Source organism: Ranitomeya variabilis, chromosome 5 (assembly GCF_051348905.1).
Source record: "Ranitomeya variabilis isolate aRanVar5 chromosome 5, aRanVar5.hap1, whole genome shotgun sequence".
NCBI lineage: Eukaryota > Metazoa > Chordata > Amphibia > Anura > Dendrobatidae > Ranitomeya > Ranitomeya variabilis.
In genome coordinates, this window is record NC_135236.1 from 314,228,573 (window position 1) to 314,254,427 (window position 25,855).

Here is a 25,855-nt window from a genome sequence, read left to right on the forward strand (position 1 = left end):
GTCGTGGGCTCAGAGAAATACCGTTATCGGTAAGAACTATATTTTTCTCTGACGCCCATGACGGCACCACGGAGAGAATTGCAGAGATTTGTACATTAGGGAGGGACCACCGCTTCCAGAACCCTTTTACCGAAGGTAAGGTCTGAAGAGGAGATAAGGTCCAATCTATAGTGCCTATAGAAAGTGGACGGTGAAGACCAGGTAGCAGCTTTACATATCTGCTCAATCGAAGCTCCGGCCTTCTCCGCCCAAGAGGTTGCCACTGCTCTCGTTGAGTGTGCCTTGATATTTCCCGGGACGGGTACGCCACTCGATGAGTATGAGAGGCTGATGGCTTCTGTAATCCATCTTGCCAGGGTGCCCTTAGATGCTTTCTTCCCCTTCCGGGGACCCTGAAAACATACAAAGAGAGAGGAATCCTCCCTACTCTCCCTAGTGGCTTCTATGTAATGCATCAGGCATCTCCTCACATCTAATGTATGTAATGACTCTTCCTCTTTGTTTTTGGGATTAGGACAGAAGGAGGGCAGAGATATTTCTTGTGTCCTATGGAAACGGGACGCCACTTTTGGGAGATATGCCGGGTCAGTTTTTAGGATGACCCTATCATCGAGGATTTGCGTGAAAGGGGGGTTGGCGGATAGGGCCTGGATATCACTGACCCTACGTGCAGAAGTGAGAGCAATGAGCAAGGAAGTCTTAAGGGATAAGATTTTAATTGGAGTATCCACTAAGGGTTCAAAGGGAGGTTTAGATAATGCTCTAAGGACTAAATTTAAATCCCACTGAGGGGTAGATTTCATAGGTAGAGGCCTTGATCTACCGGCTGCTTTGATGAATCTAGAGATCCATCGGTTCCCTGCTAAATCATAGTTGAATAAGGCTCCTAGAGCCGCTACATGGACTTTTAAGGTGCTTGTGGCCAGACCCAACTCTAACCCATTCTGCAGAAACTCAAGAATGGCTCTTAGAGGGACGCCCTCCCCCATTTTGGCACCTGAAGATGAAAGGAATTTTTTCCATACTTTCCCATATTGTTTGGCTGTAACGGGTTTCCTACTTTGTAACAGTGTAGATACCAGCCCTGGAGAAAACCCCCGGTTTTCTAGTAACTCCCTTTCAAATGCCAAGCTGTCAAGTGCAAACTTGCCACCTGTGGATGATGAACTGGGCCTTGGGAGAGTAGGTTCGGGAGATCCGGCAGTACCCATGGATCGGAGATGGACATTCTCATCATCCAGGAAAACCAAGGCCTCTTCGGCCAGAATGGAGCTATCAAGATTATGTGAGCCCCGCCCTCCCGAATCTTCCTCAGCACCGCCGGAATCAGAGCAATAGGGGGAAAAGCATATGCTAGTTGATGGTTCCAGGGAATCAGGAACGCATCTAGAGAAACAGGGCTCCCCAACGGTGTTATTGAGCAAAAGGTGTTCACTTTTTTGTTTAGATGGTTTGCAAAGAGTTCTATGTTTGGCATGCCCCATTTTACCGAGATCTGGGTGAACACTGACTGATTCAGCTCCCATTCCCCCTGTTTCAAGCGAGAGCGACTTAGGTAATCTGCTCTGTAATTGTCCACCCCCTTTATATGAAGGCCCGATAGGGATTGAAGATTGGTTTCGGCTATGTGAAAGATTGATCTGGTTATCTCCATCAGACTCTGAGAAAATGGGTACCCCCCTGGTGATTTAGATACGCTATCACCACTTTGTTGTCCGACATAATTCTGACATGGTGCGACCGAAGGGGACCCAGGAACTCTAATAGTGCAAACTTGACTGCCAGTAGTTCACCATATTTGAAAAAATTGTCCTCCAATATGAAGGGCCAAGCCCCCTGAGCTAACAGGTCGTTCAGGTGTGCCCCCAACCCCCTGGGACTCGCATCTGTTGTTACTATCTGTGAGACTGGAGTTACCCACGGGATTCCTTGAGAAAGATTGCCTTGTGATGTCCACCAACTTAATGACTGAATTGTGTTTGGAGATAAATTGAGCCGACTTTCTAAATTCCCTTTTAGAGAGACTTCTTCTGACAAGATTTGCCATTGAAGCTCCCTTGAGTGTAACTGAGCCCATTGGACTGCAGGGATGCAGGCCGTCATGGATCCCAAGAGGGACATTGCTTGGCGGAGGGTTATGGAGGGGGTGTCTCACCTTCTGGATACCAGACTTATGTTTTGAATTTTTTCCTCCGGAAGACGGCATTCTTGTTTTATAGAGTCCAGAGTAAGGCCCAGGTACTCCTGGATCTGGCATGGTAACAATCTGGATTTCTTTAAGTTCACTAACCAGCCCAGTTTTTCCAGCGAATGTTTGATTGTTTTCAGCTGTTCCTCGCAGTGTTGTGGCGAGGAACCGATTATCAAAAAGTCGTCGAGGCATGGCACTATCAGGGTATCTTGCTCCCTCAGGTGAGCCATTACCTCCGCAACTAATTTCGTGAAGACCCGTGGGGCTATAGCCAGCTCGAAGGGGAAATGAATTGAAAATGGTATATCACCCCCCTGATATAGACTGCTATTCTGAGGAATTTTTGGTGATCTTTGTGGATAGGGACGTGATAGTAGGCGTCCTTCAGATCCAGGACTACCATAAAACACAGTGGAAACAATATTTTTATCGAGGTTTTTATTGTTTCCATTTTGAATGACTGGATTTCTAGGAACTTGTTTAGACTCTTCAGATTTATGATAGACCTGAAGGAGCCGTCCGGCTTCTTCCTCAGGAACAGAGGAGAGTAATACCCTTGTCCTCTTTCTTGTAGGGGAACTTCCATGAGAACCCCTTTGTTTACTAGTCCCATGACTTCTTTTTCTAATGCTAGTTGCTCTTCCTCCGAAGATCTTAGCGAAGTCGTCATGAACGAGGGATGAGGGGGTTTTAGAAATTTCAGTTTCAGTCCGGATCTTATTATGTTCAAAACCCAAGGACTGCTGGTAATTTTCTCCCAGGCCGAGAGGAAGAGGGATAGCCTTCCCCCCACCTGGGGCAAGCATTCATTGTGCGGGTTTTTTGTTGTCGTTAGGGTTTTTGTTGAATATGAAACCCTTGTTTTTGTTCCGCTTATCTTCCCACCTATCTTGTTTTTTTCCTGGTTTCCTTCGGAAGAACCTCTTGCTCCGAAAGGGCCTCCTGTATGAAGGGAAACCCAGGGAGGGAAATGATTTCTTTTTATCACCCGCTTTCTCTAGTATATCATCTAGAGTGGGCCCGAATAGGAACTCTCCTTCACAGGTATCACGCTACACGGGGGTGAGCCAGGGAGGGAGAGGTGAACCCCAAAGTGGACCCTCTGGGTCACGATCCCAGAGCCCCCTAGGGCGAGCGAACCTGATGGGAGCACCCCCTATACAGGGAGTGTTAGGAGCAGGCCCAGGGAGGATGGAACCGCAACTGCCGGAGCCAAAGGGACGACTGGGTGGAGCAGGAGAACTGGTATGCAGAGGATGACTGATGCGGAGCACTGGAAGGGAAAAATACAAGTTAACCAGGCAGTTGGAGCTGAAGGATAAAGGGGACGGAGGGCGAGGGAAGAAGCCGAAGAAACAGAGCACAAGGCAGGAAAGGGAACAACGAGGCTTAAGCTTAGAATGGGCCAGAGCACAACGCTGAACTACGGAGCAGAAACAACGAAGATACGCAGGCGCTTTACCTGGGGAAGCGCCGAGCTGAAATACCTGATGGGCGCCGCCATATTGGAGGCGGGACCACCGGGTCACGACCTCCCAGAAGGCAGAGCGGCGGAGGAGACCCTACGGCGCATGCGTGGACCGGCGACGCGCAGAGAGGCCGAGAAACTGGAGGCAGAAGAAGAAGAAGGAACGCTGGGAGCGCGCCGGCCGGACAGATAAGTATCAGGAATCGTTACAGTACCCCCTTTCTTACTCCCCCCCCTCCTGGAACTGGAAAGAAACTTCTTCAAAATAAGGGGTGCATTGATGTTTTCTCAAGGTTCCCAAGATCTCTCCTCAGGACCAAAACCCTTCCAATCAATCAGAAACCATGTCCGACCCTTAACCGTTTTCTGGGCTAGAATGTCCCTCACCTCGAATTGTCCGTCGGAGGAAGAGAAGGATGGGTCTACAGGAGAAGAAGAGTGAAAACGATTAAATACAGCAGGATTAAGAAGTGAGACATGAAAGGCATTAGGAACACGCAAAGATGCGGGTAATTTTAACTTGTAAGCTACATCATTAATTCGGTGGGAAATTTCAAAGGGACCAATGTAACGAGGACCAAGTTTATGAGACGGAATTTTCAACCTAATATACCGAGATGAGAGCCACACCTTATCCCCCAGTTGATAAGGTGGAGCATCAAGCCGTCTCTTATCCGCAAACCTTTTCATACGATCACTGGCCTTAAGAAGTGACTCCTTAGTCTCTTGCCAAATTTTGGAGAACTCCTGGGACAAAGAATCAGCTGCTGGTACGCCTGAAGTGCAGGAAATGGGAAAAGGAATGCCAGGGTGTTGCCCGAAAACCACCAAGAATGGAGATTTAGAAGAAGATTCACAGGGGTGATTGTTATAGGCAAATTCAGCCCACGGAAGCAAAGAGACCCAATCGTTCTGATGGGCATTGGAGAAATGTCGTAAATAGGATGTGAGAACCTGATTGACACGCTCCACTTGGCCATTGGACTGAGGATGGTAGGCGGAGGAGAAATCCAAGGTCACCTTCATTAAGCTACACAGGGCTCTCCAGAAGCGGGCGGTGAACTGAACTCCACGATCAGAAACAATGTGACGAGGAAAGCCGTGAAGTCGGAAAACATGAAGGATGAAGATCTTTGCCAATTCGGGAGCAGATGGCAATCCAGACAAGGGTATGAAGTGGGCCATTTTCGAAAATCGGTCCACAACCACTAGGATAACAGAGCAATTAGAGGAGCGAGGGAGATCCGTAATAAAGTCCATGGCAATATCACTCCAAGGACAAGAAGGTACAGGAAGCGGATGTAAGAGTCCGGTAGGTAGCTGCCGAGGAACCTTATTTTTTGCACAAGAAGGACACGAAGCAAGGAAATCTAGGACGTCCTGACGAACGGATGGCCACCAGTAGTGACGAGTTATAAGAGAAAGTGTCTTCTTGACTCCTGCGTGCCCGGCAAATTTAGAGGAATGACCCCAGAGCAAAACTTGTCTCCTGTCTTTGCTTGCCACGAAGGTCTTCCCAGGAGGAGAGGAGACTACTTCCAGAGGAGCAACGGAAATAATCTTAGCCGGATCAATAATATGTGCAGGATTCTCCACCACATCCAAAGGTTGAGAGGACCGTGAGAGAGCATCAGCTCTGACATTTTTGTCTCCAGGACGGAAATGGAGTTCAAAATCAAAACGTCCAAAAAACAGGGACCATCTGGCCTGACGAGGGTTAAGTCTTTGAGCAGTCTGTACATAGGCTAGATTCTTATGATCTGTAAATATGGTGAAGGAATGAACGGCCCCTTCGAGAAGATATCGCCACTCTTCTAAGGCCAACTTAATGGCCAACAGTTCCTTATCTCCGATAGAATAATTGCGTTCTGAAGAAGAAAATGATTTGGAGAAGAACCCACAAGTGACGACACGTCCAGAAGCTGACTTCTGTAAGATGACTGCTCCGACTCCCACGGAAGATGCATCCACTTCAAGGACGAAGGGTCTGTTAGCGTCAGGACGATGAAGTACCGGGGCTACAGCAAATTTTTGTTTTAAAGTAAGAAATGCATTTTGGGCCTCCGAAGACCAGTTGTTGGAAGCAATTCCTTTGCGAGTAAGAGCCGAGATGGGCTTGGTTAAAGAAGAGAAATGTGGAATGAATTGCCTATAGTAATTGGCGAAGCCGAGGAAACGTTGAATGGCTTTAATACCAACAGGCTGTGGCCAATCCAGAATTGCGGAGACCTTGGCTGGATCCATCTTTAGACCGGCATCTGAAACAATATATCCCAAGAAGGGTAAACTGGATTGTTCGAATACACATTTCTCGATCTTGGCAAAAAGATGGTTCTCTCGGAGGCGTTGAAGAAAAAGACGGACATCTCGTCGATGGGCAGAGAGATTCGGAGAGAAGATTAGTATGTCGTCCAGATAAACTACGACACATACATAAAGGCAATCTCTGAAGATGTCATTTACGAATTCTTGGAAAACAGCGGGAGCGTTGCAGAGACCAAAAGGCATCACCAAGTACTCATAGTGGCCGTCACGAGTATTGAATGCAGTCTTCTACTCATCCCCGACACGGATTCGAACAAGGTTGTAAGCACCTCGAAGATCTAACTTAGTGAAAACTCGTGCTCCTCTTAAGCGGTCAAAGAGTTCAGAGATTAAAGGTAACGGATATTTATTCTTCACCGTTATGTTGTTCAATCCCCTATAGTCTATGCAGGGACGAAGTGAGCCGTCTTTTTTCTTGACAAAAAAGAAACCGGCCCCAGCAGGGGAGGTGGACTTCCGAATGAATCCCCTAGCAAGGTTCTCCCGAACGTACTCCGACATGGCTTGAGTCTCCATAGGAGAGAGAGGGTAAATTCTTCCTCGCGGAGGCATGGCACCAGGAACCAGATCTATAGGACAGTCGTAGGACCGATGTGGAGGAAGGTTCTCTGCTTCTTTTTTATTGAAAACATCAGAAAAGGAAGAATAAGCAGAAGGCAGACCAGGAAGGGCAAGGGAAGAGCAAGAGTCACCCACAGGACGTACCGACAAGAGACACCGAGCCCGACAGGAATCCCCCCACGAGAGAACATTGCCATTATGCCAATCTAACATAGGTTCATGGGTACGTAACCACGGTAAGCCTAAAAGTACTGGATGGGAAATATTGGCTAAAACGTAAAAGGCAATCTTTTCCTTGTGTAAAACCCCTACCTGAAGTTCTACTACTTGGGTGACCTGGGTTATAGTCTCTTGCAAAGGTTTACCATCAACTGACGCAAGAAAGAGAGGGCTTTCAAGAGTCTTAACGGGAACAGAAAATCTTACTACCTCCTCTAACCTGATAAAATTCCCTGCTGCACCCGAGTCAATGTAAGCTTGCAGGGAATAGCGTTTACCAGAGACAAGAAGTAGAACAGAGAGCGTAAGGGGTAGAGAGGTATCACATGTACCTAGGGAGGCCTCTCTTACCTGACCTAGGCGGAGGAGTTTTCCGGACGATCAGGACAAGCACGCAGGAGATGGGAAGAACTGCCACAGTAGAAGCACAGACCCTGAGTGCGTCTCTCCTGGCGCCGTTGCTCAGACATCTTGAGCCGGTCTACCTGCATAGGTTCCGGCACCGGTTCAGAGGTAGACACTCTGGGTTTAGGACTGGGTGACGTTCGAAGAGGCAGGGAAAGACGTGGAGTCCTTCTCTCTCGTGCTCGTTCCTGGAATCGGAGATCAATACGAGTAGCCAAGGATATTAGATCTTCCAAATTGGTGGGAGTATCACGTCCCGCCAATTCGTCTTTTATGCGCCCGGATAGACCACGCCAGAATGCCCCTACCAGGGCCTCATTGTTCCACCCAAGATCAGAGGATAAAGTGCGGAATTGAATGGCGTACTGACCAACGGATAGGGTCCCTTGTTGTAAACTGAACAGGGACTCAGTAGTTGAGGCCAGGCGACCAGGTTCGTCGAACACTCGACGGAACGTCTCGAGGAAATTGTCTAGGCGAGACATTAGTGGATCATCTCGTTCCCAGAGAGGATTTACCCACGCTAATGCATTCCCCTCGAGATGGGAAATTATGAAGGCAATTTTAGCTCGATCGGTGGGGTATTGCAAGGGCAAGAGCTCAAAATGGAGGCGACACTGATTAAGGAAACCCCGACACACTTTGGGGTCTCCATTGTAGCGTGGGGGTTTGGCCAAACGGGGAGGTGCGTGAGGAGCGTGAACAGACGCGACTGTAGGGGAAGGGGTCTGTAGGGAGAGACGGCGAGAATCAATAGCGGCTAGATAAGTCAAAACCTGCGTTTGGGTGTCGCGCTGCTGCGCCAGCTCCTGCTGCAGATTTAGCAACAAAGAAGCATTCCCAGGATCGGAAGATTGAAGTGAGGACAAACGAGAGTCCATCGACTTCATAAAGGCCATCATACGGGACTGATTCTCGCGGAGAAAGAGCAACTCTTTTTGAGCGGCAGCGGCTCCAGCGGGATCCATGGCCTGCGTATACTATCACGCTACACGGGGATGAGCCAGGGAGGGAGAGGTGAACCCCAAAGTGGACCCTCTGGGTCACGATCCCAGAGCCCCCTAGGGCGAGCGAACCTGATGGGAGCACCCCCTATACAGGGAGTGTTAGGAGCAGGCCCAGGGAGGATGGAACCGCAACTGCCGGAGCCAAAGGGACGACTGGGTGGAGCAGGAGAACTGGTATGCAGAGGATGACTGATGCGGAGCACTGGAAGGGAAAAATACAAGTTAACCAGGCAGTTGGAGCTGAAGGATAAAGGGGACGGAGGGCGAGGGAAGAAGCCGAAGAAACAGAGCACAAGGCAGGAAAGGGAACAACGAGGCTTAAGCTTAGAATGGGCCAGAGCACAACGCTGAACTACGGAGCAGAAACAACGAAGATACGCAGGCGCTTTACCTGGGGAAGCGCCGAGCTGAAATACCTGATGGGCGCCGCCATATTGGAGGCGGGACCACCGGGTCACGACCTCCCAGAAGGCAGAGCGGCGGAGGAGACCCTACGGCGCATGCGTGGACCGGCGACGCGCAGAGAGGCCGAGAAACTGGAGGCAGAAGAAGAAGAAGGAACACTGGGAGCGCGCCGGCCGGACAGATAAGTATCAGGAATCGTTACAACAGGGGATGGTACACAGTTTAGACTTTGTCTGGAGATCTCCCGGCCAACATTTTAGCCAAAGGGCCCGTCTTGCTGCATTAGAAAAAACTGCTGACCTAGCGGATAGTTTGATTGAATCGGCTGAGGCTTCTGCCAAGGCGGCGGCCGCTCCACGCATAACAGGTAACATATTTAAAATTGAGTCTCGGGATGACCTGTTCTTGAGGTGGCTTTCTAATTGGTCTAACCATACCATCAGGGAGCGAGATGTACATGCGGCCGCGACTGCCGGTTTAAGGCCTCCACCAGCCGCTTCCCATGAACCTCTGAGGAAGCCATCTGCCTTCTTGTCCATTGGGTCTTTTAAGACCCCCATGTCATCAAACGGAAGGGCATATTTTTTGGATGCCTTAGCAATTGCCACGTCCAGTTTAGGCGCCTTATCCCAGAAGGAACAGGATTGGTCATCGAATGGATATTTCCTTTTCGGAGTAAGTAGTAACTTTCTTATAGGCTTTTTCCACTCTTTTTTGATTAAAGCCTGGATTTTCTCATTAAGGGGAAAGGCCCTTCTCTTTTTTTGGTCAAGCCCCCCGAACATTATGTCTTGAACGGATCTTTTTGGGTGCGGGTCTGCCAGTCCCATAGTGTTCCTAACGGCCTTAACCAGACTGTCAGTTTCCTCTATAGGAAAGCAACTACGGCCTCCCGAGGAAGATGAAGATGATGATGATAAGGAGGAAGAATTAGATGTGTCTGAATCCATATCTTCCCCTGAATCACCAGATTCAGGAGACGGAGATCTGTGCTTAGTCTTCCTTCGCTTTTTCCCTCCTTTGAGGGATTTAAAGGTCTCGTCTACCTGGACTTTAATCAGATTTTTAAGGTCCGCTGCGAACCCGGGGAGGCCTTCTGTCACTGTCTGCTGAATGCAAACACTGCAAAGTCTTTTTTCCCATGAAGATGGAAGATCTTCTTTACATAAGGCACATATGTTATGTTTAGTTTTGCTTGCGCTTTTCTTCCCCTATAGTAAAAAGCACAAAGATAGGCCCTCACTATCACTAACTTTCACGAAGATCACTTACCACCTTATGGACCCATAAATACCGGTTGGGGACGATCCATGTTTGTTATCGCTTTATCCCTTGAGCCGGATGTTACGCTGGACTCTTTGCTGCGCAGTGATCCAGAACGCCCTTTCCCGGTAGAGTCCTGGTGTCCTTTTTGGGTTCGTCGCTTCTGCTGCCGCTGCTGTGGCGGCGGCTGTGGAGATGCCCTGGGCAGGGGAGATACTTGCTCTGCATCGCTCATGGCTGGTGAGCACTGGCCGGTCTCCATTGGAAGCGTTTGCCCCCAGGTGTACCTTGCTAAAATAGCGGTGGATGGAGTCATTTTTTTTTATATCCCGCGCATGCGCAGTTCCACATCAGGCGTGAAATCCCGCGCCTGCGCAGTTCCTCCAGAGGCTGCGCAAGCGCACAGGGGCGAGGATCGCAGCGCTCGCGCGTGGTACCCTTCCAGCCGCGCGCGCTCAAAGCCCCCGCTGCTTGAAATCCCGCTCTATCTTGCGCGTGCGCAGACAGGGCAAGATGGCGCCGTGCACCACCGCATGCTGACTCCTCGGGACTCCCGGGAACTGCAGCCTGCAGACTGACGCCAGGGAGCAAGACATCGGCTCCTATCCATAGAGGGACCCCCCTTGGATACGGCTGCTGCTGGTGAGTCTTACCTAGAGACGTGGCCGTCGGTCCCGCCACCTCTCTCCACGCACCCTAAAGGCCTACTAGCCCCAGCGGTGGCGCTTCGGGTCACCACACCAGCCGAGGCAGGGGGGCCCCCACTGCCTGGATCGGCTGATTGGCCCTGGAATTCCCACGACGAATCTTTTCCTCTGACGGAGGTGAATCTGTAGGTCTCCCATCAAGGACAGGAAACCAACTGATGCAGGAGAGAGGTACCACCTTTTTATCTGTAGGTTTCCTGTCCTTAGTGGGCGGATCCCCTCTCTCCGTGGTGCCGTCATGGGCGTCAGAGAAAAGAATGGATCTACCTGTGGCAATACATTTTTGTCTCCCAAATCATAACATTATGGACATGAAATTACTTGTGTTAAAAGGCAGCTTCAAATCTAAGAGAGACAGAAGAGTCTGGGAATATAAACTGATGACGACCTTTGACACTCTCACTACAGGAATGAATGTGTCGCATGCATTTATGTCTTTTTACATCAACTAAGAAACTTGCCCCTCAGAGCATGTGGGGTCATCACAACAGAATCAACCCCAATCAGAGGACAATAAAACATTCCTTATCTAAGAACTGGCCCAATATTTATGGACATAACTGTGTATCACTCATGGTAATTCTGCTTCATGTCACCTATCTTATCCATGTTTTTTTCCCTTTTTTTTTTTCTGTGCTATGTTGTGCGTAAATATGTGATTCTTCAGAATTTATTTTAGTCTTTGCCTGATGAAGAGACCTGTGAAGTCTCGAAAGCTTGCAATTTGTTACCATCTTTTCAGTTAGCCATTAAAAGGTATCAACCACTGAGGACTCTCAATTCTAAATATTTTGGTATGCTTACAGTAATTCTAGACATTTCTGTCTGAGGTTTGGGCTATCTGCAGCCACATTTAATAAAACCAACTGTAAGGAAATAGATACATAATTAGATGTGGACATGCCATACATGTCTGACATGTGCGAGTCCCTGCGGTGGGAGCTGCGTCTATTTCGAGAAGGGGCTCAGTGGCACCAGCTGGGAATAGAGAGGTGACTGTGTAAAGACCGCAGGTAAAGAAGGATGCAGGGACAAAGAGGAGCCAGAAAGCAAATAACGTTTTCTTTAACTTTCCTTTTAACTTTCAACCAAACACAGATAACAATAGTTTTCCACGCAGGGAACTCAAGTACAAAATCACAATTTCACAGTAAATCCTCTCTACTATATAGGCGCCCTGAACTATTCCCGTGGAACGCGACAGCGCCTCACTAGTGACTCCCCTAACAAGATGAAGTCAATCACGTTCACTTATCAGTGCTGTTTCAGCGATGCAGTCCGGATGGTGAGGCTCCGTCAGCGACGTAGTCCTGTTGGCGGATGAAGAAGATGGCCTCCGACGACGGGCCCAGGTGTAGATCCGAGTCCAGAATGTCTGCTGCGGTGCTGCGTTACCTCCTTTAGGCGAACGTCGATCCAGAGTAACAGTTTCCAAGTTCAAAGAGGAGTCTTTTTGAGGAGAATTAGCGGAGTGATCCGTATCAGTCACGGCTGGGACAAACCCCGGAGGGCCCGGAGCAGTCTCTGGCAAGATGTTCCCGGGGGGCGGCGTAATACTGTCCCTGAGCTGATCAGCGCTACCTCTCTGCTTTGGGGGTCGCTGACGACGAATGCGCCGCTTTCTGGGGGCTCTGGTAGTTGCCTGCAGCGTCTGCTGCGCGTTCTCCCCCTGCTTCCAGCAAGTCTCTCTGCGGCCTGCACACACACGACAACTGCGCTGACGTTCCCTCCCCTCAGAGTCCTCTCGCGCTCCTCTGCCCCTGCTTTCGCGTGCTTTTCCTTTTATCCTCCTCCCTCCCTGCGTCACTCTGCCTCCTGTCACATCTGCCCGGCTTCCCGTACGTCCCACACATTCGTTCCCCGGAACCCCGACTCCCGGCAACAATGGTTCCACCCGTCCGCACGGCTCACCAGGTCCCCGTCCCCTACATTCCCCCACCCTGTATGCTCGCCAGTCCCTGGGCGAGGTCTTCGAACTGACAGGTCGCCCACCTGACGGGTTGTTCCACACTTGAGTCTGTCTAGCGTGTAAGTCAGGACTGTAGCGAGCTGGGGGTCTACCTGCAGTAGAACGTTCAGAATGTCGTAGCTCGGGGCTTTGTGTAGGGGGTGTCGGGGGAATGCAGTCAACGGAGGGGCGACTGGTCAGGGGTAGTGTAGTAGTCGAGATAGGGGGAGCATTTTGACACCGTTCCTCTTCTTCATCATCCTCTTCATCCCACCAAGGGTTGTTGGGGGACTCAGTCGTAGGTGGCTCTTCCCTGATTGCGGGTTCTGGGGTGTTCGAGTCAACAGAGCGACACAAACGGAGCATGTTGCGATGGAGAATGCGAGTTCCTGTGCTTCCGGGGACTTCAGACCGCACTTCATATACAGGTCCATGCGGGTCTATACGGCGAAGTACCCGATAGGGTGTTTTTTCCCAACGGTGGTCTAACTTGTTTTGTGGTCTGTGTTCTCGAACGAGTACTCGATCACCTGGCCGGAACTCTGGGGGTTTTGCTGTAGGGGTGCTCCGATGCTCCACTTCCCGAATTCGAGTGTGCACCATCCGGTGTAAGGTCTGCAGCCGATGTCGATGATCACGCACCCACAAAGCCATCCCTGCTCGGGGGCCTTCTTCCTCCGAAGACAGTTCCAGATCTGTCACGCCTTTCCCTGGGCGCCCAAAGACCACTTCATACGGGGTGCGTCCTGTGACTTGATGAACTCTATTGTTGTAGATCCACACTAGATCAGACACATACTCCGGCCAGCGGGTCTTTTGATCTTGCTCCAGCGCACGCAACATTTGAAGCAAAGCTCACAAGCCCCATTTCCCTGAGGGTGATACAGTGTGGTGCGTGACTTATCAATGCCGTAGAGGCGATGCAGTTCATCCATGACTTTGCCCAAGAAATAGGCGCCTTGATCCGAATGTATTCGTCTCGGACAGCCGTAAACTTGAATAAAGTTCTTACAGACAGCGCTCGCCGCAGACTCAGCTGTCTGATCACGGGTAGGGGTGACTACCGCGAATTTTGAAAAATGATCAATCATAACGAGGCAGTGTTCGTAGCCTTGATGCGCTGCTCCAATGGTGATGTAGTCTATCATTAATACTTCAAAAGGAGCAGACGTCGTGATGCTCTGCACAGGCGCCCTTTCCTCCGGTGACTTGGTTAACTCACATTGTCGACATTGCCTACAGGCAGTTTGTACTTCCGCAAGCAGCCGAGGATGATAGAACCGAGTTTGCAGCCACTTAAACGTCCTCTTCACTCCGAAGTGTGCCCCGGACTCATGAGCTTCTTTAGCAACTGCGGCCACCACGGGCCCTGGTAAGACCATCTGCCACGTCGGCCCGGAATCTGCCTGAGCCATGGTTAAGTGGCATAAGAGTCCTTCCTGGAGAGTTAGGCGCTCCCATTGCCGCAGAAGAAGGTTCAGATCTGACGGGAGGGTTTGTCCAGGAGTTCTCACGGGCAATAGACCATTCGTTACCCACTGTCGCAATGGAGCTAGTTCCTGGTCTTCTTGTTGCAACCGTATCCATTCGTCCCGACTCTGAACCAACAGTCCCGTAGCCGTTCCGTTCCCGGTCTGCTCCCGACTCGCAGCCGTCCGAGCAGCGCCCCCGATGGCATAGGGGATTTCTTCTCCCTCCAGCTCCTCATCTCGGTTAGTTTTTGGGGTGTTATTCCGCAGACGAGATAATGCGTCAGCATGAACATTCTCCGCCCCTCGCTTGTAGAGGATACGGTATCTGTACTTGGCCATCCGGGCTACCCAGCGCTGTTCCAGGGCACCCAATTTCGCATTCTCCAGATGTGCCAATGGGTTGTTATCCGTGCGTACCAGCACCTCAGAACCGGCCAGGTACTCAGCGAACCGCTCCGTCATAGCCCACACCACGGCCAGCAGCTCCACCTTGAAAGAACTGTAATTGTCCGGGTTCAACTCAGAGTCATGAAGAGACCGACTCGCATAGGCGATCACTCTCTCCCGCCCATCCTGAACCTGAGACAACACAGCCCCCAATCCCTGAGAGCTGCCGTCGGTGTGCAGGATGAACGGTTGCGAAAAGTCCGCATAAGCCAACACAGGCGGCTCCATGAGAGCTGTCTTCAAGTCCCGGAACACTGCTTCTTGTGGCTCCTGCCATTGTATCTTCTTTCCCCGTTCCTTGGGGGAGCTTCCTTTCAGCAAGACTTGTAGATTGTAAGAGCGGCGAGCAAAGTTCTTCACAAAGCGCCGGTAGTACCCGGCGAGGCCCAGGAATGCCCGTACATCCTTGGCGGTCTCCGGTGTGGGCCACTCCTGGATTGCGGCAATCTTCTCCTGTGATGGCCGGACTCCTTCGGCGGACACCACATGCCCCAGGTACTCGATCTGTTCCCGGAACAAGTGACACTTCTGGGGCTTCACCTTAAGCCCGTATTTCAGTAACCGGTCCAGTACCTGCTCCAGTCGGCACAGATGTTCCTCGAATGTTGGGGCATAGATGATGATGTCATCCAGATAAATAAGAGTGGCCTCGAAGTTCAAATCCCCCAGACACCGCTCCATTAATCGTTGGAAGGTGCCTGGAGCGTTGGCCAGTCCAAACGGCATTCGATTGAACTCGAATAGTCCCATGGGCAGGATAAACGCTGTCTTAGGACGATCTGCTTCTGACATCGGGACCTGCCAGTATCCGCTGGCTAGGTCTAAGGTGGAAAAATATTTGGCCCGACCCAGCACGGAGAGAGACTCCTCAATACGGGGAAGTGGATAAGAGTCTCGGACGGTGCATGCATTTAGCTTACGGTAGTCCACACAGAACCGGAGCGTGCCGTCCTTTTTCCGCACCAGCACGATCGGTGCAGCCCACGGGCTCTGACTCTCGCGGATCACTCCTTTTTGTAGCATCTGGCCTAACAACGTCTTTACTTCCTGGTACATCTGCGGGGGAATCTGTCTGTACCGCTCCCTGATGGGCACTGTATCCCCGGTCGGAATTCCATGTTCGATGGCCGTGGTACAGCCAAAATCATCTTCATGTTGCGCGAACACTTTAGCATAGTGTCCAAGGAGTCGCTGCACTCGTGAGATCTGTGATGGTTCCAGGCCCGATAATTCTGTCCGCATGTGCTCCAGAATAGTTTGACCCTTTCGAAACGCTATCGGCTCAGGATCCTGCGTAGACCGGACACTGACCATCCAGGGATCAGGGGAATCCACCTCTAACTGCAAAGTATCTGGAGGAGGCATCACTTCTAACGGTCGTAACACTTTGGCCATCTCACTACGGACCCGTAGCACGACATCGTGTTCGTCCACATTCACACATCGCACTGGTACGGCCCCATTTTTAACAGTAGCCAGAGATCGGGCCACTAGCAGTCCTGTGGGCAAAGGGGACGTAAAGGTGGGCTCAACCTGCACTTGCACTCCTTCTAGAGGGATGCGAGCTCGTATGGGCAGGGATATCACAGTCTGTCCTGGGGGAAACGTCACCTTTGCTGTCGGGGAAGTAATTACTCTCCCTAGTATGTCTCCCTCCTGACAGGTCTCCTGCACCCGGACTTCTCTCACTAGCTGTCTGAATACGGAACCTTGAGGTGTACTGGTCCCCCACTAAGTGTCTCTTGTGTAGTCTCCCCTAACAGAAAACTGCCAAAGTCTTTCAATACGTTCATCCCCAAAGTCACGGTATGTTGTGGGCTGGGATCTCCCCGTGTTAACACAACCCCCCGGCGACCCAGGTCTTTCCCACATAAAGATATTTGCATCCAGGTGACCCCCTCCACTGGGATGGGCAGCTGATTGGCGGCCTGTAACCGAATTACGGGGCCCCATTGGGGTCTGACTGACAAAGGGAAATGTTTTCTAAAATAAGCCTCGGGCATAGTCGTGACTTGGGACCCGGTGTCTACCAGACAACGTACAGCCCGCCCTTCAAACTCTGCCCAAACCAGGGGGCAGCTGGCAACCAAATTTCCGGGACTTTCACCGCCCATCCGCGGGGACTCTGACTCCGAGCGTCGTCCCCTTAGCTCGGAGTCCTCTAGTTTAACGCCCGACGAGACGAGGCCCTCCCTCTCCGGGGGCATTCCCGTGCAAAATGTCCGGCCTCCCCGCAACCATAGCAAACACCGGGGACTGGATAATATCCTGATCGAGCGCCACGAGCTGGACCCCCAGACCCTTGATCCCGGGGTAACTCCCTTGGACTCCGCGCATTTTTTTTTTTACTTCAGCCAGTTCGTCTCTGATTTGTTTGAGCTCCTGCCGCATCTCCTGAACCCACAACGGCTCACTCCCTTCTGCGGCAGCGGTCTGGATAACCCGAGTCTCTCCAGTCGGGACCGTCACCCCCCTCTCTTGCTCCCGGGTGCGGGCCTCATTGCCTATGTCGGAGAAAGTCAGGCGCGGGTCGACCCGCACTCGTTCACGTAGAGCCTGTTTGGTTAGCTCATCTCGCAGTCCCGTCACCAGCTGGTCGCGTAGGGTCACGTCAACATGTCCCATCCCCATACCATCTTTCCGCACGATCGCAATGTGTAGCTCTTGCAGAGCATTCATGTACTGAGTGACAGTCTCGCCCTCTTTTTGTCGCCGTCTAAACAACCGGGCCCTCAGCTCTCCCACGTCGGTGGGATCCCCGTGCGTCCCCTCTAACACATCTAACACCCGGGCAAAAGTATTCCGCTCTGCGGGGGGTCTCAACATCACTGAATCCCGGGCCTCTCCGTCTAATGCCATAATGGCCACCTCCGCTTCCAGGGCCGGGGTCATAGGATGCATTCTCAGCAGCCCCCGCATCCTTTCAGTCCAGCTCCACAACAACATGTTGCTCCCATTAAACTTGGGCAGATTATTTAACATGGCCCCCAAGGAGAGAGACGCTCTAGGCCCAGCCCCATCCTCCGTATCCTCTGGCTCCCTCTTTGGATCCTGCATCCTGCCGACTACGCCAAATGTAAAGACCGCAGGTAAAGAAGGATGCAGGGACAAAGAGGAGCCAGAAAGCAAATAACGTTTTCTTTAACTTTCCTTTTAACTTTCAACCAAACACAGATAACAATAGTTTTCCACGCAGGGAACTCAAGTACAAAATCACAATTTCACAGTAAATCCTCTCTACTATATAGGCGCCCTGAACTATTCCCGCGGAACGCGACAGCGCCTCACTAGTGACCCCCTAACAAGATGAAGTCAATCACGTTCACTTATCAGTGCTGTTTCAGCGATGCAGTCCGGATGGTGAGGCTCCGTCAGCGACGTAGTCCTGTTGGCGGATGAAGAAGATGGCCTCCGACGACGGGCCCAGGTGTAGATCCGAGTCCAGAATGTCTGCTGCGGTGCTGCGTTACCTCCTTTAGGCGAACGTCGATCCAGAGTAACAGTTTCCAAGTTCAAAGAGGAGTCTTTTTGAGGAGAATTAGCGGAGTGATCCGTATCAGTCACGGCTGGGACAAACCCCGGAGGGCCCGGAGCAGTCTCTGGCAAGATGTTCCCGGGGGGCGGCGTAATACTGTCCCTGAGCTGATCAGCGCTACCTCTCTGCTTTGGGGGTCGCTGACGACGAATGCGCCGCTTTCTGGGGGCTCTGGTAGTTGCCTGCAGCGTCTGCTGCGCGTTCTCCCCCTGCTTCCAGCAAGTCTCTCTGCGGCCTGCACACACACGACAACTGCGCTGACGTTCCCTCCCCTCAGAGTCCTCTCGCGCTCCTCTGCCCCTGCTTTCGCGCGCTTTTCCTTTTATCCTCCTCCCTCCCTGCGTCACTCTGCCTCCTGTCACATCTGCCCGGCTTCCCGTACGTCCCACACATTCGTTCCCCGGAACCCCGACTCCCGGCAACAATGGTTCCACCCGTCCGCACGGCTCACCAGGTCCCCGTCCCCTACAACTGCACATGTGGGTCTCTATCTGCTTCATTGTATGGGAGTTCTGGAAATCGACAAGAGTGCTTGCTCACCAATCTTCTAAACTCCCATATAACTGAATGGAGAGCTATGGTTGTGCGTCCACCTGTCTGTTCCCTGTGATGTGTGTTGTGGCTCCATTCTCGAAACAAAGGTGGGAACCAAATCGATCAAACACTTATAGCATATCCTATGTGTAAGATGGGACAACCCATTTAAGGTACTAATGTACTATGTTCCTATGTGAACCTGGCATCTAGGATACCCCTTCACTTATATGATGTTGTTACACGTGTGTTTCCATATTTTGTATAACCTCATGTGTAGTAATAATCTTGCCATGCTGTCCCGCTCTATATGAATCCCTTTACACAGATAACAGCACAAATGCTACAGTCCAGGTATTATAATCAAGATGTACCTTTTATCGCTCCCACAATATTTTGATCCAATCCTTGCCTGTTGTCATTGAGTCCGCGCTTCCTTTTTCCATTGGGTAGAGATGTTGCCAGAGTTTTATCATCAAAAAAAGCACAAACGAGTTTCCTAAAGAGTAGGCTGCCCGATCTCTTATAGTTAGATAATATGGAGTCCAGCTGAGATTTCGGCATGAAGACATCAAACCCTTCTGCCAGCTGCACATCTGGCTAAGAAATCAGAACACATCATGATGTTAGAACAGTGCACTAGGCCTGGAGTTTATTGTTGTTCATCTAAACTTCTACAATCTGTAGATTTGCCTTATCCCTACAAAATGTGATTGTCTGGCCAAGTATGTTCTGCACATGTATAACACAAGGTGAAATGATTATAGTGCGTGTCCTTTGGCAGACCCCATGCATATGGAAATGTTAGAACAACCAGCTCCAAACTGCGAGGACGTGTCACAACATCACCACTTGTTCTGCATCTTTGACAAGAAAAAGTTGAAAAAGCCAATGTAGAAGCAGCTGTCAGCTATTGTGCTGGTCTGCCCACGTTAGACCTAGCTGCAAGCAATACTTTCAAATGTAAAAAGTCATATTAAATAAGTACTCTTCCACCTACAGTAAAATATCCAATCTTAAAGGGGGTTGTCCAACCAGATAAAGAGTAGTATAAATGTGTTTGAAATACATATTGATACAACTTACTAACAGCCTTTTTTGTTATAGCAGCTCCGCTATACATTCGGGTTCATTTCAACACTTTCTCCCTGGGTTGGCATGTGACTAGTGATGTGATGAAGAATGCTACAGTCTGCCTCACTTCAATAGGTCAGCTAATACCCATCCTCCATCATGGCTGACACAAGTGAAGAAAGGGGCATAGCTATTGCACTGCGCCAAAGAGCCAAACCCTTTTCATCAAATCTCTGGCCACATGGGGACACAGAAACAAGAGGGGGAATCACTAGTGATGAGCGAACATACTCGTTACTCGAGATTTATCGAGCATGCTCGGGTGTCCTCCGAGCAGGGCTGTGGAGTCGGTAAGCCACAGATGCGACTCCGACTCCTGGATTTTATCAGGTTCCGACTCCGACTCCTTCATAAATGGCCAATTCGTAACAATAAATTTACTGTTGTAAAATATTAACATCATGCTTATTCAGTTTCTCACCATCATATAAGTAATCAGACCACTTAGAGCAAAAACTATATTTATTAGAATACAATTAGAATATAGCAAATAACTTTTATAAACTTTTCTAAACTCTTGTAAGTAAATATGCAATAAACACTGTTATGCAGTTAATAAGAAGAAATCTATAAATTTGTCCTCAGAAAAAGTATTGCCTCTGTCAGATCCTCCTTCATGGATGCCCTCAAATCTGATCTAATTATTTTGAGAGCAGAGAGCAGCCTCTCTACACTAACTTGGGTTGGTGGCAAAGCAGTAACCACTCGGGCAACATCTCTGACAATGTCAGGATACAGAGGAATCGTTGTTGCACTGTTATTTTTGATGAACGGTCAAATTTCTCAATTTCTTTTAGTGCACATGAAAAATTCTGCTGAAATGTACTGGCTGTGTTCTTTGATGGGGATGACTCTTCTTCTATGCGGGAACGCTTTGCACGGTCCTTGTGATCCAAATATTTTTCAAAATTAAATTCTTCATCAGTTGATGAGGGTGAAGATGTGGCAGGACGACCAAATTCTTCTTGTTTCTCCTGACTCTTCTGCAACCCTTTCATCCTTACTGCTATTTCAAACAGAGCTTCTTTTCCTTTAGTTAGCTGTTGATTATCTAGAAGAATCTAATACATTGGGTCTACATAAACAGCTGCCAAAAGAATGTTATTTTGTAATAGTAGCTCCTCTCTCCGTTTCATTGATGTAGCAATGCCACTTGCAATTAACCCTCCTCTTTGGGACAGGCGAAACATCAGGTTCTTCCACTCCTTTAAGAAAATACCTGGAGTTAAGTCCTCTGCTTGTAATTTTTTAGTCACTGTAAATGGGTGTTCTAGCAATTTTTCCAGCTCAGTCACCTGATTCCACTGACTTTCATTTAGCGTCAGTCGAGGGTTAGCCATGTCTACAAGAAAGGTTTTCAGTTCAACCAAGCGCTGAATCATTAAGTAAGTACTGCCCCATCGTGTGGCTTGATCAATAATTGCCCCTTTTCCAGCAGGTCTCTTCAAAATTGAGTCAACTTTAGGGGTTCTGGCAACAGTAGCCAATTTTCTCACCTTGCCAATCAGTGCAGCAGCATGTCCTTCTTGCAGACTGTCTCTTATAGCCAGCTGTAGCGTATGCACAACACAGCGCATGTGATGAATGAAAGAACGTATTGACACAGTTTCAACAAGATCATCTAAACTATCATGTTTCTGTTCATCTGAAGCAACTTCAGTTTGCTCCTCAGTTACAATACTGTGTTCTTCTATTTCAAAAATGTCTGTGTCTGTGGACCCAGAATGTTCTTCTAGCTGCTGGTCACTATCATTACTCTCATTCATTAGCTTAATAGTACTTATCATATTTGAAGCATTGTCAGTTATGACAGAAAGAACTTGCTCTTTTTTAAGTTCATAGTCTTGCAGAACCTTTTCCACCAAGACCTGGAGAAACTCACTGGTGTGATGAGCTTTGGTGTCTTTTACTGCCAATGTCTTGGTAACTATTTCATTTTTGTCACAAACAAATCGGACATTGATGGCAAAATAGTTCACTCTGTGACGTGTGCAGGCATCCATTTTAAGAAACAGAAAGCGTCCCTTGAGAGTTTTTTTAAGTTCTTCCTTTTGTTTAAAAGCTTCTTCGATTACTAATTTTCTAATACTCTCTCTCCAGAGAAACACCAAGCTTGCGGGCCATTTCCCCATTCAGACACATAAAAGCTGGTCGTGAAAATAATGAAATAGGCACACTATCCTTTACAACAAGCTCTATGATCTGTTTTTTAAATGTATCTACTGTCATTGTCACAGTAACTTTGTCACTGACAAAATATCTTGCAACTGATGGCTGCAAAGTTCTCTGCTCCTTTGTTTGGCTGGAAGAGCTTGGCACTGCTTCATTGGTTTGGATGCAGTCTTTCTCATCCACTGCTTTCAGTACTTCTGGATGAAAGCACTGTAAATGTCTCTTTAGATTAGAAGCTTTGGTAGGAGCATTTTTATCTTTGCCTGAATATGAACTGATCTTGGCTTCACAGCATTTGTTTTCGTGTGGATCATTTGTCATACACTGACAGACATAATGTTTTCTATCTTGAGTGATGGTGAAATGTTCAAATACAGCTGATTTAATGTGACGCTTCTGTGACATTCTCAGGTTTTTAATTCTGCATTCACAATCCAAATGACAATTGTTTTTCCTAAAAACAATTGTACAAAATTATTGCCAGGTCGTACAACTGATATAGTGGTCAGTAATACTGTTATTCCTCATGTACTCACAGTTAACTGATGCAAAGTTTGTTGAAAGGATAATACTTCTTACAGTCTTCCTCTTCTGAGTGGCAGCTGTGAGATGCTTGGAAGATGCACACCTAGTAAACATCTAGTCTAGAGGAGGAGCTTTACTACTAAGAATTTGCAACACATTTTCACTTTCAGTTTCATACATTGTAAGTAGGGGGGTTGGGGCACCATGAAGTTAACCAAGTATAAGATTAGATAAGGGCAGTGGAGAACAGTGACACACAAGAAGTAAGAAATGTCTCTATCTCCAGCAGAACTGCTTATCACTGTTGTTCATAGTTTGATAGAACATATATATTTGAGTAACATTTATAAAATTCATGTGAAAGTTCAATTATGAAATATTAATACATCTTTTTTAAAGCTGGAGTCGGAGTCGGTACATTTCTACCGACTCCGACTCCAACCAAAACTAACTCCGACTCCACGACTCCGACTCCACAGCCCTGCCTCTGAGTATTTTTTAGTGCTCGGAGATTTAGTTTTTCTTGCCGCAGCTGAATGATTTACATCTGTTAGCCAGCATAAGTACATGTGGGGTTGCCTGGTTGCTAGGGAATCCCCACATGTACTAATGCTGGCTATCAGATGTAAATCATTGAGCTGCGGCAAGAAAAACTAAATCTCCGAGCACTAAAAAATACTTGGAGGACCCCCAAACATGCTCGAGAAATCTTGAGTAACGAGTATATTCGCTCATCACTATGAATCACCTTTCCTATGTCTGTATGAATTGGTAATAGCGAAGACTGGCATTGGAATAGGACTGTCAAGGCAGCTATTTAATGAAAGTAAAATACCAAGGCAGCTGTTTAATATTAGCAAGTTTAATCAATGTGCAATATAAACACATTTAAATAGAATAAGGGGTAAAACCAACCCAACAAACCTCATGTTGTATGTGGGCAGGAAGGTGTTTTAAAAATTAAATCAACTGACACCTTTTATATCTTATATCTGTTGGCGCATTCATTTTAATTTATATGTAAATAAGGAGTTAAGTGCTCTGGGTGTACCAGAGTAGTTTCCAAGCCACTGCCTTCCGAGGTTGCTTCTCTGCGCAGCCCCAGGCATGTTAACTTGGTTGACAGTTCACTGTCAATGTGTCATTAAGTGTCATGGAGGGAAATCAGACAGCTATCAATCAAGTTAAAGAGTATTGTTCTAGGCAGGGAAACAGCCTCCCGAGGCTGAGGCTTGGAAAGTGTTCTGTGACAGGCAAAGCACTTAACACCTAATTTTCATATGAATTAAAACACTGATTTCTTTGGAATGCAACAACAGAAATGAGAAATAAAGTTATCAGTGGAATGAGCTTTTAAAGACCAGAATGACTATATATGCAGTTTGGGGAGGGGTATAGAGGTTAAACTTACTGACAGATTTCCTTTAAACAACTTTTCATATGACTGGACAACACTAAATCCTTCACAATGAAGCCAACCGCTGCGTACAGGATTACAGGAAATGTTTAGTCTTATCATCATTGGCAGCTGTAGGTACATTTTGAAATAATTTTGAAAATCCTTTAAATAAATATTTTTATTTGTCCCTCAGCTTTTGCTCGGCCATATTAACAAACTTACAATATATTTATATTAAAATGTTGTGCTTGTCTAATGGTGTGTGGGCTTTGATTTCACTGTGGTGACGCTCTATACACATGGTTGCCCACTAAACAGCACAACCAAATATACAGTGTGTCCGTAAAGTCATAGTGCACTTTTGACCAATCACTGGAAAGCAACAAAAAACTATAGAAATGTGAAATCTGCTCCAAATAAAAGAAAAACTCTCCCAGTTTCATACCTATTCAGTGTAGTTCGATGTGGGCTCCATTTGTTGCCCTACACACATCCAAAGGATAGTGAAGTTCTTGCCACACGCGGGTAAGGACGTCTGGTGTAACAGAGTGGATAACGTCTGTGATTCTCTTTTTTAAGTGATTAATGTCGTTGATACGTTCAATGTAAACATGTTGCTCCACATAACCCCAAGAGTAAAAGTCTAAGGGCGTCAGATCCGGGGATCGTGGTGGCCTTGGCTTGACAGAACCCCTGGTTATCCACCGCCGGGGGAATGTTCTATCCAGAAACTCAGGGACAATGGTGGCGTAGTGTGGAGGAGCGCCGTCTTGCTGAAAGGTGACACCTTCTGGAAATTGTGGCACTGCATACAATTCCAACATGTCAAGATATGTGTTTGCCGTCAGAGATCGCTCTGCGAAAAAAATGGGCCTATCACCTTATCATGCATCAGGCCACACCACACGTTCACTTTAGAGGTGTTACGTTCGTTATAAAGGCGCTGATATTCACTTAGCACTTTGGTTCATGGAGCCACAGAACACACTGAACTTTCCTCTGTACTATCCACATCTCGACTGGCATGGAAAACCACACAGCTGGCATAAGCTTGTGGGTGCATGACGTCACAGACCTAGCAGTGTATTAATCAGAGTTCAGTTTATCAGGGCCGCCATCAGGGCATTACTGCCCTTACTGTTGTATGGGGCACCAGTCAGCAGCAGTACACAGAGGGGCCCGCAGATCTGGGTCCCCACTCTTGTGCTTCTACTCATTGGGCCCCATCGTGCACTAAAATACTGTGCACTGCAGCGGACACGTCGGCGCTGGGGCCCGGGAGCCTTTTTGGAGCTGTGCATGGCAGTCTAGTTGACTGCACAGCTCCTGCTCGGCTGTAGCTAGAATGCATGGGCTCCCTGCAGGTCCTGACTACAGCCCATACAAACTAGCTGCTTCACTGCTGAAAACACTAGACACCCCGGGAACTACTGAGGTAAGTATAAAAAACGTTTTTGGTTTTTTTTAATGGGTGAGGTGTGTGTGTGTGTGTGGGGGGGGGGGGAGTGAGACTGCAGATTATGAAGTGTGTTTGAGGGGGTACTGCACATGATGAAATGATAGGGGGCTGCAAATTATGAAGTAAGGGGGACTGCAGATGAAGTGAAGGGGGATAGGGGACTATAAATGATGAAGATGGACTGCAAATGATGAAGTGGGGGTAATGGGGACTGCAAATGATGATGTGGGGTGATAGGAATTGCAAATGATGTTGGGGTGGATGGGGACTGCAAATGATGATGTGGGGGTGATGGGGACTGCAAATGATGAAGTGGGGGTGATGGGGACTGCAAATGATGATGTGGGGGTGATGGGAACTGCAAATGATGTGGGGGTGACGGGGACTGCAAATGATGTGGGGGTGACGGGGACTGAAAATGATGATGTGGGGGTGATGGGGACTGCAAATGATGAAGTGGGAGTGATAGGGACTGCAAATGATGCGGGGGTGATGGGGACTGCAAATCATGTGGGGGTGATGGGGATTGCAAATGATGATGTGGGGGTGATGGGGACTGCAGATGATGAAGTGGGGATGATGGGGACTTCAAATGAAGTGAATGTGAGGTACGGGGGACAGCAATTGAATTGAAGGTGGAGGTGGGGAAAGCAAATGGTGTATTGAAGGTGAGGAGAGC

At 48.6% G+C, this 25,855-nt stretch overlaps 1 protein-coding gene across 3 annotated transcripts in view; it reads right to left on the bottom strand.

The window, feature by feature from the left end:
* The window catches only part of BEND7 (BEN domain containing 7), a 148,262-nt gene that overhangs the window by 24,124 nt on the left and 98,283 nt on the right, over positions 1–25,855 (bottom strand). For 2 of the 3 annotated variants that reach the window (XM_077264614.1, XM_077264615.1), the window contains exon 6: positions 18,862–19,087. In XM_077264614.1, coding sequence (XP_077120729.1) covers positions 18,862–19,087 — 226 coding nt within the window. The remainder of the gene's footprint in view (positions 1–18,861; positions 19,088–25,855) is intronic. The other variant, XM_077264613.1, reaches the window with a different exon arrangement.